At 40.3% G+C, this 17,647-nt stretch overlaps 1 protein-coding gene across 5 annotated transcripts in view; it reads right to left on the bottom strand.

Moving 5' to 3' along the window:
- Positions 1-17,647, bottom strand: part of NTNG1 (netrin G1) — a 156,551-nt gene that overhangs the window by 73,184 nt on the left and 65,720 nt on the right. For all 5 annotated transcript variants that reach the window (XM_082766584.1, XM_082766581.1, XM_082766582.1 and 2 more), the window contains exon 3: positions 14,813-15,453. In XM_082766584.1, coding sequence (XP_082622710.1) covers positions 14,813-15,453 — 641 coding nt within the window. The remainder of the gene's footprint in view (positions 1-14,812; positions 15,454-17,647) is intronic.

Below are 17,647 nucleotides of genomic sequence, written 5' to 3'. Positions count from 1 at the left end.
TTTTTTGAACAAAAACATTTCTAAAGGAAAAATTGTGCCTTTTCTGAGGTTTCAAAAAAAAAATAAATAAAATTAGTCAAAAGTATTTATTAATGTGGGTTGAATTCTGAAGATACTTTTAGCCATCCCTGACAGAAGTTGCTCTTGTGAATAATTTCTACTTCCAAATACCTGTTCTTTCTGCTGCTGAAGAAAACTAGATGAGAAGTGAGTGGTTTGTGTCTGTGCATAGTGCTTGAAGTATGCCAAAAGCAACTCAGCCTGCCATGGCTAACTTACTGAAAAAGAGCTACCGGGCCATCTTATCTCTAGCCCTGTTGGTATAAATATAGAGCGCAGTCAAATTAATTTAATGGGACTAATTTTAAACTATTTAGGAAATAAAGTTCTAACTGCATCTTCTCTTTTTGATTTTGGAGAACAATTATTTCACCTACTGTATTTCAGTTGCAAACTCTATCTAGCTGAAAGCTTGTTTTCTTTTTCAAAAATACCCTATGATTACTACTTAATTATAGACAGTAGTTAGTGTTGTGGTGAAGTCCTTACATTGTCTAGGTTCTGCAAACATTTTATTATGTGTTATTAAAGTCAGTGAGAAAACTACAAATGCTCTTTAGCACTAGAAAGATTGAGATAGATGGTACCATGGGTCAAATTTAATGGCTTTTTACCAATGGTAAATGTGAATGTAGTAGTGTAAGAGGTTGTCTGTGGGTACAGCTCCTAATGGATAACCTGGTCTCCTCACAGGTGGGTGGCCAGAGCTAGGCAGTCCTGTTCATTTATTAGATGCAGCTGGAAAGGAGCGCACAGACCTCAGGTAGGGAATGGGAGAGGAGACCTGGCTTCTGGCGTTGGCCTTGGAGCAATGAGCAGGAGACTCACGTGGGCACACATGTACACCTGCTGCTTGCAGTACCACCACCAGTGCCGACCGCTTTTCCTCCAGTGCCAGAACAGTTCTGCTCGTGGGTTTAGGACTTGCCCTTGCCCCAGATTCATGTGCCATGGGACAGGAGACAGTGCAGGTCTGTGTGAAATGAGGTTAATGATACTGCTTTGATATTATTCCTGAAATTTAAGTGACAAAGGACCTGTAGTTTCAAAGCAGGGACTTAAGGCTGTGACCTAATGTCAGATTTGAATAAAACAGCGATTGTTTTTGGCCTTCAAGTGCGCTGAAATATTTATTATTCATGTTTGTTTAATAAATTTTGGGTAAATCAAAGAATGTTAAGAAAGAAGCTGGAGCAAAACTGAACTGAAAACAGAGGGGTCAGGAGCACGTTTTGGACAGAGAAGTTTGAATTTGATCCAATGACTGCAATATTTGATATAGTAGAAGAACTAAACAACTTAATTTACATTTTAAATATCTCAAATCAATACTTCCCTTCACATTCTGCACATTCTCTCTCTTCCCCCCTCTCCCCAGGAAACAACTTAAACTGAAAAGTTAAGGAATAGATTGCAAGTTATGAGTAATGTAAGTTTGTCATAGGGCAAGCTGAAATACTGCTGACAAAAAACAATCAGTGTGTATTTATACTGAAGAATCAACCATTGCACTTTTATCTTGCCCAACACAGCTTTTGAAATCCTACACAAACTTTATCCTTTTCCCTGAAATGTTATGCAGGCTTCCTCAGCCTCAAACTCCAGTGGAAAATGTATCGGCTGTTTCTGTTCTCACAGTATATTTGAGCTAAACTGGAAGCAAAATGTATGTGTATACATATACGCATAATAAAATAAAATAAAATAAACAACACGTAGCTCTAATGAACAATACCAGAGAACTAGTAGATGTAAGCAGAGGAAGAACCTAGATATGAAGAAAAAAATAATTGTTGTTAATACCGGGATGCCTACCTGCACCCATTTGTAAAGCAGCAGTATATTGTGAGGAGTAGATCTAGAAAGATGCACTAAGGAGAGGATCCTGTTGGGGCATGGTCAAATAGTGAATGATAGCTTCTGGCATTATGGCTTTCTTCAGACCATAGTGTTAAGAAGACCGCTGTTCATTTTTTGTTTGCACACTGGCAGAAAGCTGCCATCCAGTGAAAAGCAGAAGAGGGATTTGCCCTGAAGACCTGACTAGCGGGAAGAGACAAGGTGCATTGTGAGGCCCTAACAACAACTCTTGCATTGCAGAGCTTTATCCTTAATGAACGCGGACATAATTATCAGAAAGCTTCTGAATTATGCCAGTAAAAACAAAGAAAAAGAAAAGTATAATAGCCACATTATTAGGAAATATTTTCATAAGCAATCCTCCTGAGGATGAAGGAGTTGGTGTTTGTGTCTGATGTATTCCAGTGCTAGTGTTCTCGCTGCCAAACACTGAGAGCTGCAAAGGAGGAGGAAGGAGACAGTTCCACTGGGATTTAGGATGGTGCTCACAGCAGTCATGACCTCCTGTCACCACCATTACTTCTCCTCGTCTTTCCTCATCTATTCCTGTATGTGCTCAGCATCTCCGCCTAGTGACCTACACGAGCCAGGAGGGGAGGATTACACAGGAGTACACCCAGGTCTTGTTAGAACTATTCTCTGCTTTCACATTGCGCAGAAAACCTCAGGAGAGGGAAAGGGCAGAACTTTGTGGGTTTTATGCTATATGCAGTTTTATCATGATATACAGCAAATTGGCTGAACCAAATGACTTAGTGGCCATATAATCATATCACAGAGGGAACAAGCTTCTGGCATCTGTCCAAACTTCATGTAAGAGAAGCTGACTGTGTCTTTCAGAATACATCTTAATTCCATTCTTCTTCTATGGAAAACACTCGTGTTTCGTTTCAGTTTTACTCCTCCATGATAATCTCTGGCTTTTTGGGTGCTGAGCCTACCCCTGAAGATTAAGAACTATTATTATTATTTTTTTTTCAAATGGTCTTAGTTTGTAACAGGCTCCTCTCAAGTTAAATGCACTGTAGATTGAGAACCCCAGCAAAACCCATGTCAGAACAGCCATCGCCCGCTCTCTGCTTTATTGGCACCTGCTCGTGTGGATGCGAGGCTGGACGAATGCTCTTGGCTGCTGCCTTTGAGTTTCTTAGGATGAAGCCTCACCTGCTCCTCACACCTGTCCTGCTTGCCTAATGCAATTATAGCAGCTGATTTTTTTTTTTTTTAATGTGCTAAGTGTATGAGGATATAAAGAAGTACACATGTTGTGTGTTATGAATTATGGCGAAGTGCCTGGGTATGGGGCATTGAGACTGGGCTTTATGTTCCATTAATTACGTTGGTATTGCAGCTATACCTGCACGATTCTCAAAAAGGCTTCTCTTCTGTTACAGCACAGTCAGCCCGCGTTAAATTGCAGAAGCTGTTCCCGGGGAGGAAGCAGAGCATAAATCTCTCCTCTCCACCACTCACAGGCAGGCTGAATGTCAGTTATACATTAACTGCATTTGTTAGTCAAAACCTGCGTATGACCACACAGTGAGGAGACTATGAACTGTGTTAAAAGCGTATCCTTCTGGAATTGACTTGCAACCGTTTGTCATTCTGGTGGTATCACTCTACTGCATCTCTCCTATTTAATGCATGTATATTTTATGAAGCATTAACAGGCAAGCAAACATATAGACCACAAAACCCAAAGCCTGCACTATACTCAAAAAGTAGCCATTGAAATGAAGAGAAATTGCAAAATCTGATCTCTCAATATAGTGACTCTGTATCTGTAAAAACAAACAAAGACAAAAATTCTAGAGGTATATTTTAAGATACCAAATCTGAGATGTGATGTTTGTACACATCATTCACATGAAAGGACGAATCCAGGAAAGAATCACCACGTTGAAGGTTACCTCTGCAGTGGCTAACTGATGGGAAGGTAAAATACTGCTATCTGGTCTGGGTGGGGAAGGACTCTGCAGTATTAAAACTCCTTATGAGATATGTACAGTGGAAGTGAAATATAAAGTTGTTATACTTCTCTGTTCTCTTCATTCAACTGTTTCTCTAGTCCCCATTCACGATTCTGAAGAAAAAAAATGGAAAAAGGGGATGAAATCCACTTTTTCACATCTAGCTTGTGGATTGGGTTAAACATTTTCAGTGGCAGAACATTAGCAGTTAATGACGCTCAGATTTTTTGATCTTTAGCTCATTAATAGCTGTAACAAACCATTCTGGAACCCAGCTTCCCATCTTTCAATTCTTTTCCTGTGTTGCAAAGGGGAAAGAGCTGCCCTTGCTGGCAGGCTGCAATTCCTATGGGACATGAGTGATTAAAAATGTAACTGGCTCCTTGCTGTTTTGCTGTCCTGCTGGAAGAATTATTTTAGGAGCATTCAAAGGAAAGAAGGCATGGTTCCACATGAGCCACACGGGCAGCGATTTCCCATGTGATACCACTGAAGGAGTGCTGATCACCAAAGAGAGAAGTGAAAACAGTTAGAAATGAGCAGCTGGAGCTATGTGTGGTGCGGAAGGAGGGTTTCCCAAAGTGGGTCACCGACAAAACAGATGCCTTCTCATATCGCAGCTCTGTCCCCTGTCCCACCTGCCCTCTCTGCACCTTGTTCCTGCCCGCTCCTCTCCCCCTGCTGTGCTGAAGGGCAGGGGAACTGCTGTGCTGTGCTCTGATGGGGGGAGATGATAACGTTTTGAAATGTTCTTTCAAGTCAATTCCTGATTGTGCTTACGTGGCAAAATCCACAACCCTAGCTGTAAGCAAGGGAGAATCGCCCCACAGTTCAATAAGTATAATGAGAAGATCTAGAGCCAATTAAAATGTGATGAGGCTATAGAAATGCAGCCAAGGTATGCAAGGCTAAAAAAACCTCAGACCTCTCAAATGACCCTCCCTCTTCCCCCAAAACAACAGATGGAAAGCATCCGATTGCCAGGACATTTGTGTCACAGTGAATGCTAGCAGCATACGTCAAATAAAACCTAAAGGCTTGTCTACCGAGGGCATGAATTTAATGTTCCCTCTCTCGCACACAGGGCTACCAGAAGGTTCCTGGAGTCCAGTTCGTGTTTGCCTGGCTTGGCCTGGCTGTTCTGAACAGGACTGAACAAAAACAATATAGAAGTATCACCAAATCAAAGAAGTCGAAATTAATATGTTTATAATGACTTTGATAAACACCATCCCCCAAATTAAAGATTCTTAATGCACGAGAGAGTTAAATGGGAAAATGAATAACATCAGTTTTACCAAATATAAAAGTCAGAAACAATAAACAGTCCTGCTACTGTTCTGTCTCTGGTAACTTGCATTAAAATATATATAAAGCATTCTGGGAACTGAAGCAATGCTTCAGTTCAATAAAACTAATGCAATTAAAGAGAAAGAATCCTGTTTTTCCCCTGCTTGCAATTTAAAATGAGAGCTTCCTAAAACTTGTGACCATTGCTGGAATCCAATTGAGGACCCCAGCTTATCAAATTCCCAGCGCTGGCACCATGCCTTTGAGGTATTATAAAGTGCAACTCATCCCACCAGCTCTGTCTATAAATGCTCTAGATAACTTTAAAGTGCAGACACCCCATTTTGAAACAGGCAAGTGTTCATTGTGAATCAAAATGGAGTCACCAAATTCGTGCTGCCTTCAGACAGCTCCTTTTTTCTGCGAGGCAACAAAGGAAAATGTGTTAGCACAGGAACGTCTCCCTTTAACATTTCTTTAAACTTGGGTAGCTTTGCAGGACAGCATACCTACACAAAGCCGCAGGTTTCTGAGACCCTGTAGAGCAAGCATCTTCTTGTGTAATTCATCCAGGGGCTGAGAAACTGCCGGGCTAATGAGCTCTCCTGCAGCCTCTTCCCCTGCAGGTGCTTCCCTAGCAGCACAATCTTAAATCAGACACCTCCATGGCAGACGTAACCCCCGAACAAACAGCAACCCCTCCCTCCCAAAGTGGCTTAAGAAAGCCACGGCAGCACTAGCATCTGACTACGATGAAAGCACAACCTTCTTTTCCATTCAGTCAGTGGGAGCTGAATTAATTCCTCGGCTTCTTTACTGCTGAGAGCCATGTCTTGGGAATTCAGTATGTGAACATATTAATCTCTCTGATAGGCGATAATGCAATATATTACTGATGGGGGAGCCAGCACATAAGCACTGTGATAGTGACCCTGACCAGCAGATGACTGAGCGGGTAAGGAGAGAAGGAGCTGCTCTAGCTTGAAGGCACAGCCTCCACTTTGGCAGGCAGTCCTTCACTCTTGTCCCACTACTAATTTTCCGATGCATTACTTTGTCACTTGGGTATCCAGAAATGCTCATTAAGAAGGTTTGTGACAGCCTCTGATAATACATGTCTGTGGTAAAATAATTGATCCCTCTTTGCAGTGGTGATCTTTAACACTCGTAGGGCATGGTAGATTATTAGATGGAAGGCACTCTTTGATGGTCTCTAGAGTAATACGTTAGCAGACAGCAATGTGCCAACAATCTATCACGTACAAAATCATGTCATCCCTGGAAAAGGGCCTGGCAGAAGGGGTTAGGGGAGGAAGAAAGTTTAATTATATTGGTGGAAGAAGAGGTGTCCTGAGAAGAGTGGGCAGCCTGATTATTTATTGGATGCTCAAAAGCACTCAACGCAATCTAAGAAAAAGATGAGCCTCCGAGATATGGTGGTTCACATTAATGTTACAGGCACTAGCCTTGAAGTCAAGTTCATGCTGAAGAACAAAATTACCTCTTACAATATGTAGTTTACTTCTGAAAATGAAAAGGGCAAGAGATGTATTAGTAATGTTGGCATCAGTGGAGGCAGCTGTTTTTAGATATTTGGTATTTCAGGGATGTGAGTTTAGCATCGTTATTAGAAGTACAGCTTACTACATTCCTCTGCAAACTTTCCAACAGTGAGCAGATGGTTATCCTATTACCAGCCATTTGCATTTAACATATTGTAATGATTTATATACCACATGTCACCGAGCAAAGTGAAAACAGTCAGTGCCAACTAATTAGTTGAGTGTGAAGACGCATATCTCAACGTATAGATCCTTATTGTAATCGGATTTTATCTTTTTGGTTGTTAATAGGTTTAATGTGCAATGTAACAGAAATACTGATGTCAGTTAGACACGAGCCACGGTGTCCCTCCGTCATCAGGACAGCGTTGTTATCATCAACACTTACACTGGTACTCCTGTTATGCTGTTTTATGAGTGATGGGACAGGGAGGACAGATTATAACAATCCTTTGTGCTTCTCTACCCATCCTTCTTAAGTGTATTTCCAAGTACTTTATAAATCCTGGTACATCAGCTACTGGCTCATTTATAGCTCAATGCGTGCCTGCATAGGTGAAAGTGGGAATTCCGCATGGTAGAGAAGAAAGACACTGCACAGCACATCTAAAGACAGAAGTGGATTTAAGGGTGGAAATCAAAGCAATTGAGAACTTGATCACAAGGTCTTCCAGGAGGTTTACAAGGAAGAAGCAGACCACTATTGATATCTGCATAACCATCAAGTTGGGTGAAAGACTAAATGGTTCAAAGAAAGAGTGTAACTTCAGAAAAATGCTCTCCAGTGCTGGGATACCGGCACGTGTATGTACCGTGTGTATGTACCATGTGTGTTGCACTGCCCATAGAATGTCCCAAGGCCTTCTCAGCCTTAAACCACAGCCTTAGGCAATGGGTTATCAGCCTCTTCCTGGAATGTTTTTGTTTGTCTTGAAGCTTATGTTAAAATAGTGGTCATCACCTGAGAAATGTCAAAATAATCATCAGTGAAGTAGAACTCTGTTACTCCTGAGTATGACTGTATTTCCAACATAAAGATCATACCAATGAGATATTTCCTTTTATTAATTGCTACTGTTACTTGCCAGAAGTTGGGCTGTAGTGCTGAGTGAATAACCGGGTGCTGTTAGACTAAAACTCCAAAAGCTCCAAAAACTCCACGGACTGCAGTAATTAGAAGTCTGGTTTTGAGTGGTCTCATATGGGAGTGGTAGTACATCGAGACGTTCTCCAGCTCCTGCTCCCTCCTAATGTCATTAGGATGCCTTTTGCCTTTCAGCATCCTTTCATTTTTACCACATCCCACAAAGCTAACCAGAACACGGCCTGCTCTCCTGCAAAGGGCTGCAGCTCACATTATGCTTTCCTGATGCATCAGCAGCCAGACTTTCTCTTGGGAACTCTATCTGCAGTGTAACCCTTTGTCTCCTTTTCCCCTACCACACTGCTGCCTGCTAAATTCAGAGCTTTGCTTTTTACTTTTTTTTTTTCTTTTTTTTTTTTTCCCTGTAGCTCTGTTCATACTTTCGCATATCATGTTCTATGAAATCAGAATTACAGTGCTGTTAAAAACTTCCCGTGTTGTTCAGCCCAGTTAACAAGATGTTTTATCTGTTTTATTGAGGCTCTCTGGTGCTGACTCATTTGCATTACAGCCCTCAGAGATTGTGTAGGAATCACGATGATTCCCTTTGTGCATGGTTCACTGGTACTGCTGAGGTGCATTAATCCTGGAGAAGGACTCGAGAGCGAAGGAGAGGATGGGTGTTCACAGACCCCATGTAACAGTTCAGATGAACAAGACTACAAGCCCTTGGCCTTTATTATTAATTATCCAGTCTTCTGAATAGGTGTCTCCGTGTGACTGCATCACCAGACTTCCCCTGAAATTAGCAGAACTGTCCTGCCTTATTAGCTAAAGATGGCAGAGAATGAAAAAAGAGGTCTGTTTTTTTTTTTTTTTTTTTTTCCTTTTTATTTTAAATAGAAGCCACGACAGCCTCCTCACTGGTGTCCTCCCCCTTTCTTTCCTTCTTTCTTTCCTCCCTTCCTTTCTTTCGCTTGTTTTCTCTCACTCCTCCTATGTGAAACTCATTGGGACCTACTCTCATAGTTTCAAACATTTCCCTGAATCACAGGTGAATGGTGTCTCATTTCTGACAACTAACAAAAGAGATTGGCAGAGAAACAGAAATATCACCTGTTTCAAGAAGAAGCACATGGTTATTCTGGGTTCTGAGACATTTCATAAGCTGATCAGTGTCCAGGAAAAATCAGCTCCTAAGCATGTGTAATTAAGTACAGAAATAGACAAAAATAACTGCAGGAAATCTCACCTTGGTGATACTGGCAGAAGGGAACAGAATGCTAAATTAAGCAACCAAACCAAAGTGGAAAAAAAAGCAAACACCAACCCAACAAATTGGTAGTTCCTGTTACTTGTGGAACAATTGAGAAATGTAAAACTTTGAACATGATGATATGTTGCACCACTCTAGCTTTACGTTCAAGCTGAAGGACATCCCAGTGCCAGGGACCATTTGTATATGTGATCCAGGAGATCTTTAAGCTTATTTCAGTGTTTGCATTAAATTGAAATCTTTTGAAATGAAAAGCTTAAAGGGAAGAAAGTTTGTGCAAGATTTTGGAATCGGCAAATTTATGCAGAAAGGCTCTTTGGATATCTTTTCAGCATACAAAGTAATACAGAAATAATTCTCATTTCTTTCATCGGGAGTTTCATCTCTACTTCTTTAATGTTCAATGGCAAAATGAATTATACTACAAAAAAAGCTTGGTTCCTCTCCTCAGACACACTGATTCTGCAGGATATGGGGCTTCCTTGAAAGACAGATGAGGGAGATCAGTACAGAAATACTTGACATCTTGCAAAACAGGCCAAAAAAAGATGATCAAATGCAAATGAGGAAAGGTGGTAAGTGAAATCTGGTGATTCAAATCCACTAGTTTCAAAAGTGTATAGCAGAATTAAGGGCCTTGTCAGCCTTCCAGACTTATTCCTCCACTCCCCTTCAGGTCACCACAAGACTGGGCTGATTGCCAGGACTTATGTCACCAAGATGGCAGGGGGAACCAAATATTATTTAATATTATTTGAACATGAGCAGGAGCAAAACCTTTCCTGGACACCGATACTGACTAAGCCATTGGAGACTGCTAATGTGTGAATAAACACAGTAACCATTTAATTATTTCAATTCCTGATGATCCAAGATTTGTTTACAGAAAGTGAAGGACCATTTTCCTTAGTGACATATCGCAGTAGATATATTAAAAAAGCTAATTGCACTTGGGAGTTAAAGATAAATTGACATGCTCTTAAATACACAAGTTTCTTTTTCTTCCCTATTCTCTAATGAGTTTATAATTTAATTGGAGAAATTGCTAGATTCACTCCAAATACTAGTGAAAATCTCAAAGGAGAACAAGCTGCTTATGCAACTGTTCTTGTAAAACAAAGGAGTATTCAAGTACAGTAAGTATATACTTGAAACATGAATGGTATCTGGTTTGATTAAAAAAAAACAAACCAAACCAAAACAAAGCTGAAAGCATGATGCTGACACATCTTCCTATGATGGTCTGGTTTTGAGCTGGGTGTTAATGAAAATGTTTTCAGTTATAAATAAAGCTAAAGCACTGCTATGTATAATTGTTTCCACAGGGCAAAGGTCTACTTTTGGGTACGTTACAGAAGGGCATTACTTCAGTGTTATCGAAAGAGTGCCAGAAGAGTGCACCAGCTTGAACCCAGCTAATCCATCCACGGAGGGGTGGCGTGGGACAGCCCCGGGCACAGGCTAAGGGCGGCCTCGGGGGCAACGACAGCTCGGCCAGGGCACGAGGCCACGTGCCTGCAGGGAGTGGGCCCCTCCGTCACAGGGGACTGCAGGGCAGGCTGACTAAACAGGCAAAAAAAACAGAAATCAAAACAAAAAACAAGCCCTGAAGTAGCAAATATGCTTTCCCTGAGAGTAATTTGTTCCGATTCTGAGGCGGATTAAATTTAGAAGAGATAATGTGAGAGCAAGAAACTGTTAAAACTGAGGATATTTTTCACGTATGTACTGCGAGTTAGAGGTTTCTATTACTGCTGGAACTGCAAGCGTAGCTGAGACAGGGTCAGAAAGCCCTGGAGCTTAAATACAGAAGCTTCAAGGCGAGAAGAGTATAAAAATAAATTCCGAAGGGCTTAATAACATTGTATAGAGGCTGGGTCTTCTAGTGTCAAAAAGAAACTGTTGGCTCTTAGATCAAAAACTAATCATGAAAGAACAATATGGGAGGAGATTTTTCTTTGGTTTAGCTAGCTACTCATTCTGTAACCCACTGGGGCATTTTTTTTTTTAAACTGTCATCCCAAATCATAGGTAATTTATGGTGCATAAATGTGCACGTTATTTACAATGTAACAGTTAAACCAAAAATATTTTGGAATGAATGCGGTTAAACCGTTAGCAGCCTGATCCAAAATCTGCTAGGAATCTTTTGCCTGACTTCAAAGGAATTATTATCAGCATTTTAGTGAACTTCTCCTACAAAATGAAACGAGCGCTGTGCCTTGCAGCTCACTGTCAGCACTGTCCTTCGCATGGCAGCTGGGGTACGCGGCGCCCGCAGAACGTCGCCCCACGCAGTGAGAGGAGAGGAACCTTCCTGGCGTTGCCACACGGGGTGCCCTCCGAGTCTCTGCTGCGAGACAAGGCGAGGGGGGAAATGTCTACACGTTCCTAGTTTCCCATCCCAGAAGACTTTATTTATGCATTAGTCGACCTTTCTAGCCATTAGGCCCATCTTGCTTCAGCAGTTAATTAACACAAGTGCCATAATTTAATACAGTTAATGCTACTTGATGCCCTTTAATGTACCTTCCATTAGTGATATTATTGTAGTATTACCCTGTAAATTAAAATGAGATCAAGACTAAGAGAGGCTCTCTTTAATTAAGGTACTGGCACACTACATCGTCCATTATTCACTAGAAAAAATCACCCTGATTTAGTAAAGCAGACCATCAGTAAGTCAGAATTAGTTCACGTGGATTATTAGGTTTCTTGAATAATGTGAGCACAATGGGCTTGCTGAAATTGCTAACAGCCAGGTTTCCCTTTTCTCATCATCTTAATAAACACACAATGAAAGCGGTAAATTGAAGATGAATAAACAAGTGGTAATAGAGGAGGTGAAGCCTTCGTCAAGAGCACACAGATTTTCATCTCTAATGCTGCATACATCAGGCTTATTTCACACCAAAGTGCAAAGCAATGACAAAACAAACCATATATTAACTGGGGCAAATCTCCTACCTTTAATTTATTGTGAAGTGTTAACTAACCCAGCATCTTGTACTTTAAATATGGCAGCTTTAAGGTAGATGTTTTTTACTGGCACTCATCCTTAAAATACAGTGTGAAAAAGTTAAATTTTATGCTGCCTTTAGAAATGTGCTATTATGAACTTTGGTGATTTTAACTATATTTAACCTACAGGTTATGTTTCTCCAGCAAAAGAACTAGCTTCAAAATGTGTCTTCTAGCACCACTCACCCACCACATCAAGCTCTTTGGCATCGTTTCTTTGTATTCCCTCCTTATGGAATCCTGTCTGGTCCAGCTAATAAAGCACATAAATACCTATGCACATATAAAGCACATAAATACCTATGTCTCAAAGCCTTGAATATGAACCACTGTGGCAAAAAATTATTATACCTTGGTTTCCAGTTAACATCCTAGATTAATGTGCGAGGGCTGGAAAGTTCAGCTGAATCAGAAATGGGCACAAAACCTCTTGTAACCCTTGCTCCCTCTCTTCAGTCACATTCCAGTGCCCACTGCTACTGCCCAGGGCACACCAGGGAGGGCACGGACTGCAATGCTGGTTTGGAGACTCTTCAGGGGGACCCTATAAAGTCTCTGGAAGGAGATTAAAAATAACCCAAACTGGCTGACAGTGGCCTACTGCACGTTGCCTTTGGTGCAAACAACTAATCAGAGCATGCGTACTTAGCAACAAGCAAGCCCATAAATTATTTAATGAGAAGGGCTCACTATATATTGAAGGAAAGGACCCCAGATCCCTAAAGAGCTGTTCTCACTAGCAGAAGAGTGATAAGAACCCACATGGATCTAATCTTGTGAGATAGTATTACATATCAGATGATTCTTTTAACGCCTATCCAATTACTGTAGCATTTAAACAACGAGCATCAGCAAAAGATAAGTTCTCTGTACAGCTATGTTTCATTTTTATAAGTAATTTGTCATGAGATCGCTGTACGCCAATTATGTTTGAAAGGTTTCTGTTTCTAATTTGCATGGAATGCACCCTTTATGCACCTTAAATGCTTTCTTCACAAGGCACTGATGGTCTAATTGAGGTCAGACCAAGTTCCAGCATTCTGGGGTTTTCAAATGGGGAACAGCATTTTCTTAAAGTGTAAGGAACTTAACATTCTGAGCTCTGATATAATCCTTCTTTACATGTAACCTATTTGGAGCTACATGGAGAAAGGATACACATCAAGTAGAACAGACCTGTTAATCTGGCTATACTGGGCATACTTAGTATTACTAAAGTATACTTAGTATTACTAAACTATTGCAAACACTATCTTGAGCTGCCCATGATCTACTTAGTCCTGTCAAGAGACTTCTAAAAAATAATAAATTTACTGTATAACTAATCAGTACAGTAAGAATTCTTAAAACAGGAAAATTTATCTTGTAATTTTACACCTTGAATTAATGACCCTGTATGTACACATATGTATTTGGTGTGGACACAACATTGTAACTACATGCAAAAGCTATGGTCCTACAAAAATGCTTACATGATCAAGTCTGCATGTGGCAGCAATTCTTCCTTTGTATAAACTTAGAGGAATATTTTTCAATAGATTACCTCAGAGTAATTTGATTCTATTTTGATTTTAGATATCTATTTGTATATCATGGAAATGCTTAGGAACCTGAAAGGCTTGTATAAAAGAGGTAGAAAATGGCAAGCTCACTACAGGAGTAATAGAAATAAAACCACTAGTGTTTTAAATAATCACTGTCTCTATTAATTTTCTATCATTTGTGTGTCTGGAAAAAATACCATGGCCTTTCAGGATACATTAGCTTGTCTGTTTATTTTGATATCTAGATTCTCTTAAAAAAATAAAGCTTTTAAAAAGGAAGATTTGAAATATTCTATAAAAGGTACATAGAAAAGTAAAAAAGTATGTTTGCGAGTTGGGCAAATTACTATAGAGCAGGTCCCATTTGTTTCTTCTGAAAAAATTGTCATCCAAGACATGTTAAGGATATCACCCTTCTGCTTGAGGTCATTGGTCAATTGTTAGTTTGAGTTGGGAAGAAAATTTCCCGATAGGGATGTCATTGCATTGATATTATTTTTGGGTGTATGACACCTGATACCAGCCACTGCTTGCCACAGAGGGATTATCTGTCTTAAACCCAGATGAGTAATAATCTTTGTTATATTCAAATCAGTCTTATGCTCTCCAAAACACTGTCCGTTTTTTCATTCTACTTCAGCTTCACTGTATTTCAGAGCTAATTAAAGTACAAGGAATGGACTCTCATCTCTGCTGCCTTTGTTGTTTGTATACAGTTTGCCCTAGTCCACGCAAGGGCTCTTGTATCAATCATATCTTGCATCAAAGGCCTGAAAAAAAAAGTAGAACGGAATCTCTCTTTTAGTTAACTGCCACTAGATTAGGTGCCAACTGTACAAAAACAGAAAGAGAGGTCCTGAAAAGTGTCCTAATGTCAAGGTGAATTCCTAAGCTGATGTAAGAAACTGTGAATACTGTTCTCTTCCCAACATCTAGGGCTTCCCAGGCTAGTGACATCAAACCCCCATAATTTAGTACCACTGAGTCAGAAGCTTCTAGTACTATCAGAAACACACCAACTGAGCCTGACTGGCAATGAACACGTTATGGTAGATACTGTTGTCACATCTGGGGAAATAAACAGTTTTGCATAAACTCTGAAAACAAACACACGTGCCTGTTCCTAAAGGTTTGTATTCTCTTACCTTCCATATACCCTTATGTCTGAAATTGCATAAAAGTAGCGTGCCAGGTGTTGCTCATCTACGTATATTTCTCCAGTTGCTGGCCTAAGCAATCTTATCCTCAGATCCGTGATGGTAAAGAAATCTCGTAACTTCTTGGTTGTGTCAAGCTGGCCATAAAGAGAAGCCATGTTATGAAGCCGAGGTCCAGCAAAAAAAGCAAATCTATCTTTGATTTCAAAGTGGATTATTTTACTATTTGTCATATACCCAGTAGAGTATTCTTCTGTGCAAATGATTTCTAGGACTGTGTGCTGCGATAAATCCCTCACTGATTTTGGATCCATGTGGAAAGCATCTAAGCAGTCTGTGGCATAATATTGGTAGGGCTGCCATGTTCGTCCATAGTCGAGGGATTTCTCCAGGATCATTTGGTCTGGACGGCCAGATTCGAAAGTGATAACTATGTTATCTGTCAGCTCAATGGTTTTGTTCCAGGAGAGCGTTATATTAACATGAAGAGGCTTTGGATAATCCTTCCAAGTTGTGGACTGCCAAAATGTGGAGGGATGCCTTCCTTCAAGATCAAACATCAGTTCCGGAGGATGAGCCAGTTCTTGGGTACTCGCATCACATTCATTATTGCACATGTAGGGATTCCCCTAGAAAAGAGCAAAACAGCGTTACAAGAGGCACAGTACAGTCACTGTGCCACATGAAGGTGTTTTGTGTGTGGCGCATGAGAACTGCTGCTTTTTCTTCAGGAGTGAAACCCAGAAAGAAGAAATGAATGCTTGCAAGGATTTATCGTAAATCTTTATCTTAACTAGATTTATTCTGTCTGTTTGACGTGTTAAACTAAACATACATGCAAACACACATATACAGAACCTTTGCTTCTGTAATGTAAACATTTTCCTCAGTATGTTTTAGAGAAAGAAAATAACTTATTTACCCTTGTATCAAGCTTATATGGCAAGGTTTTGGTAGTGTGTGTGGGTGACTTGGACCAGCAATCTAGTCAAAAAGACCAGGAAGAGTAAGAAAGTGTTATTGTTCAGTAACTCTGACTCTTAGAAAGATGCAACAATGAGAAAGAATTTCTTTTTAAATCAAGAAAGTTCCTCAAGAGCTCAGTTAATAAAAGAAGTAATATTAGGTCAAATGTTTTGAAGGCAGCAGTATAGTCCCTATGTACTCCCTAAGAAAAAATACCCAGTACAGCTTCATGTTTCCTTTCACCTGGATGTGAAATTAAGCATGCTTAACTCTGTTCCCAGCCTAGCACTGTGTTCCCTTAAAACACTGACACTCTGCACCAAAAGTCATTAGAAAAAACAGTGCACCACAAGCTCTGGAGCTTGATTCAGATGTCTGCCATCTTATTAGAGGGTAGCAAACTACTTCAGGAAAGACTTTACATGAGACACAGGCTCCAATTTATCAGGACAAGATAATCCACCACTTGATTAGGTGGGAGATGTCAGCAGCTCCAGCTGGAACGCTGCCGAGGTGGCTGGAGGTCTGAACTGTGGGCAGAGTTAAAAACAGCAACAAAAAGAGCTTGCCAATAATGCACAGCTTTTACTGCTACTTGTCCTCTGTAGCAAGGTGAAAGTGAATTATTCTCTTCCTGGCCTTTTGATACATTAACTTGCACACTACAATCTTCTGCTTCTTCACAAAGGCTATTTTGTCTGCAGATTGGGAATATCTTGCATCAGTTGCCAAGATATCAGACCCTGTAGGCTGCACTGAATCATGTCCATCTAATTTAGGCTTTCAACAGTACATTAATATTTTGCTACTTGTTCATTCTACATTTGTTTCGGAGAACAATTGCTGCGCTGTATGTTTCTCTGTGCCTTCAGTACGGAAGAAGCTATGCCTTTTTTCACTGATGGTCAGAACTGCTGGGGAAAAAGTTGCACACATCTGTATCTAGCAGCACTGACTATAGGCATAACTGTAGCTGTGATTGTCATTAATCAGACTTCTCCTCACCTACCCCGATAATAGAACAAGCCCTGGTATGATAATCAACCTTTTCTTTTCTTATAATTACAGTTATTGCTTCTCTCCATCTCAAGGCCTCAGGGCAACGAGGCTGTTCTGTGCCATTCACTGTGTGAAATGAGCTTCAAACGTGAGTTTCCACCTTGCTCACTGCTCTGCTCCATGGCATACTCCCATGAAACACAAGAAGAAGGACTTAAGTACTTGCTTTGACCTCCCCACAGGCAACTTCCTCTAACCTGCACAGGGAAATACTCTTTTTCCTGTTACTCTCTCTTTCCTATTAATACTGATGAATCCTAAAATTTACAGCACAGAATCACAGAATCATCTAGGTTGGAAGAGACCTCCAAGGTCAATTCACTGAGACTTGAAGTTAAGGAAAAAAAAAGTGTTATTTGAAAAGCAGAACAGTGCTCGTTAAAATGAAAGATTCAAAACATGTAGCTGTAACTGAAAATATGCTGTAAAACGTGTCTATAATAAGTTCCTGTTACAGTTTTCCTGATTTCAAGCTCACAGTTACTATTTCTATTCCTTCCTTTTGAATAAAACAGTGAAAATCAAAATCAAAATAAGTTTTAAGCAGAATAGATAAAAGACTTTTTTTTTTTTTTTATTACTTAAGCTCGACTTAATATAGCAGACACAAACACAAGGACTTGCCACCTTAGGCATTTTCTTTTCCTTAGGAAAATTCTACGTGCTGTGAGATCGGCAGGGTTCCGTATACTTTGAATAGTGTAAATCTGATTTTTGCAGTAAATGCTCACAATTACATAAGCCATACCTCTCTGAAGTTTCCTGGAAAAATCTGGTCACTTCAGTCACCATGAAACT

Source organism: Aythya marila (genome assembly GCF_965140915.1).
Source record: "Aythya marila genome assembly, chromosome: 8".
NCBI lineage: Eukaryota > Metazoa > Chordata > Aves > Anseriformes > Anatidae > Aythya > Aythya marila.
The sequence above is the reverse complement of the archived record's forward strand: the minus strand, read 5'-3'. Positions and strand labels throughout refer to the sequence as shown.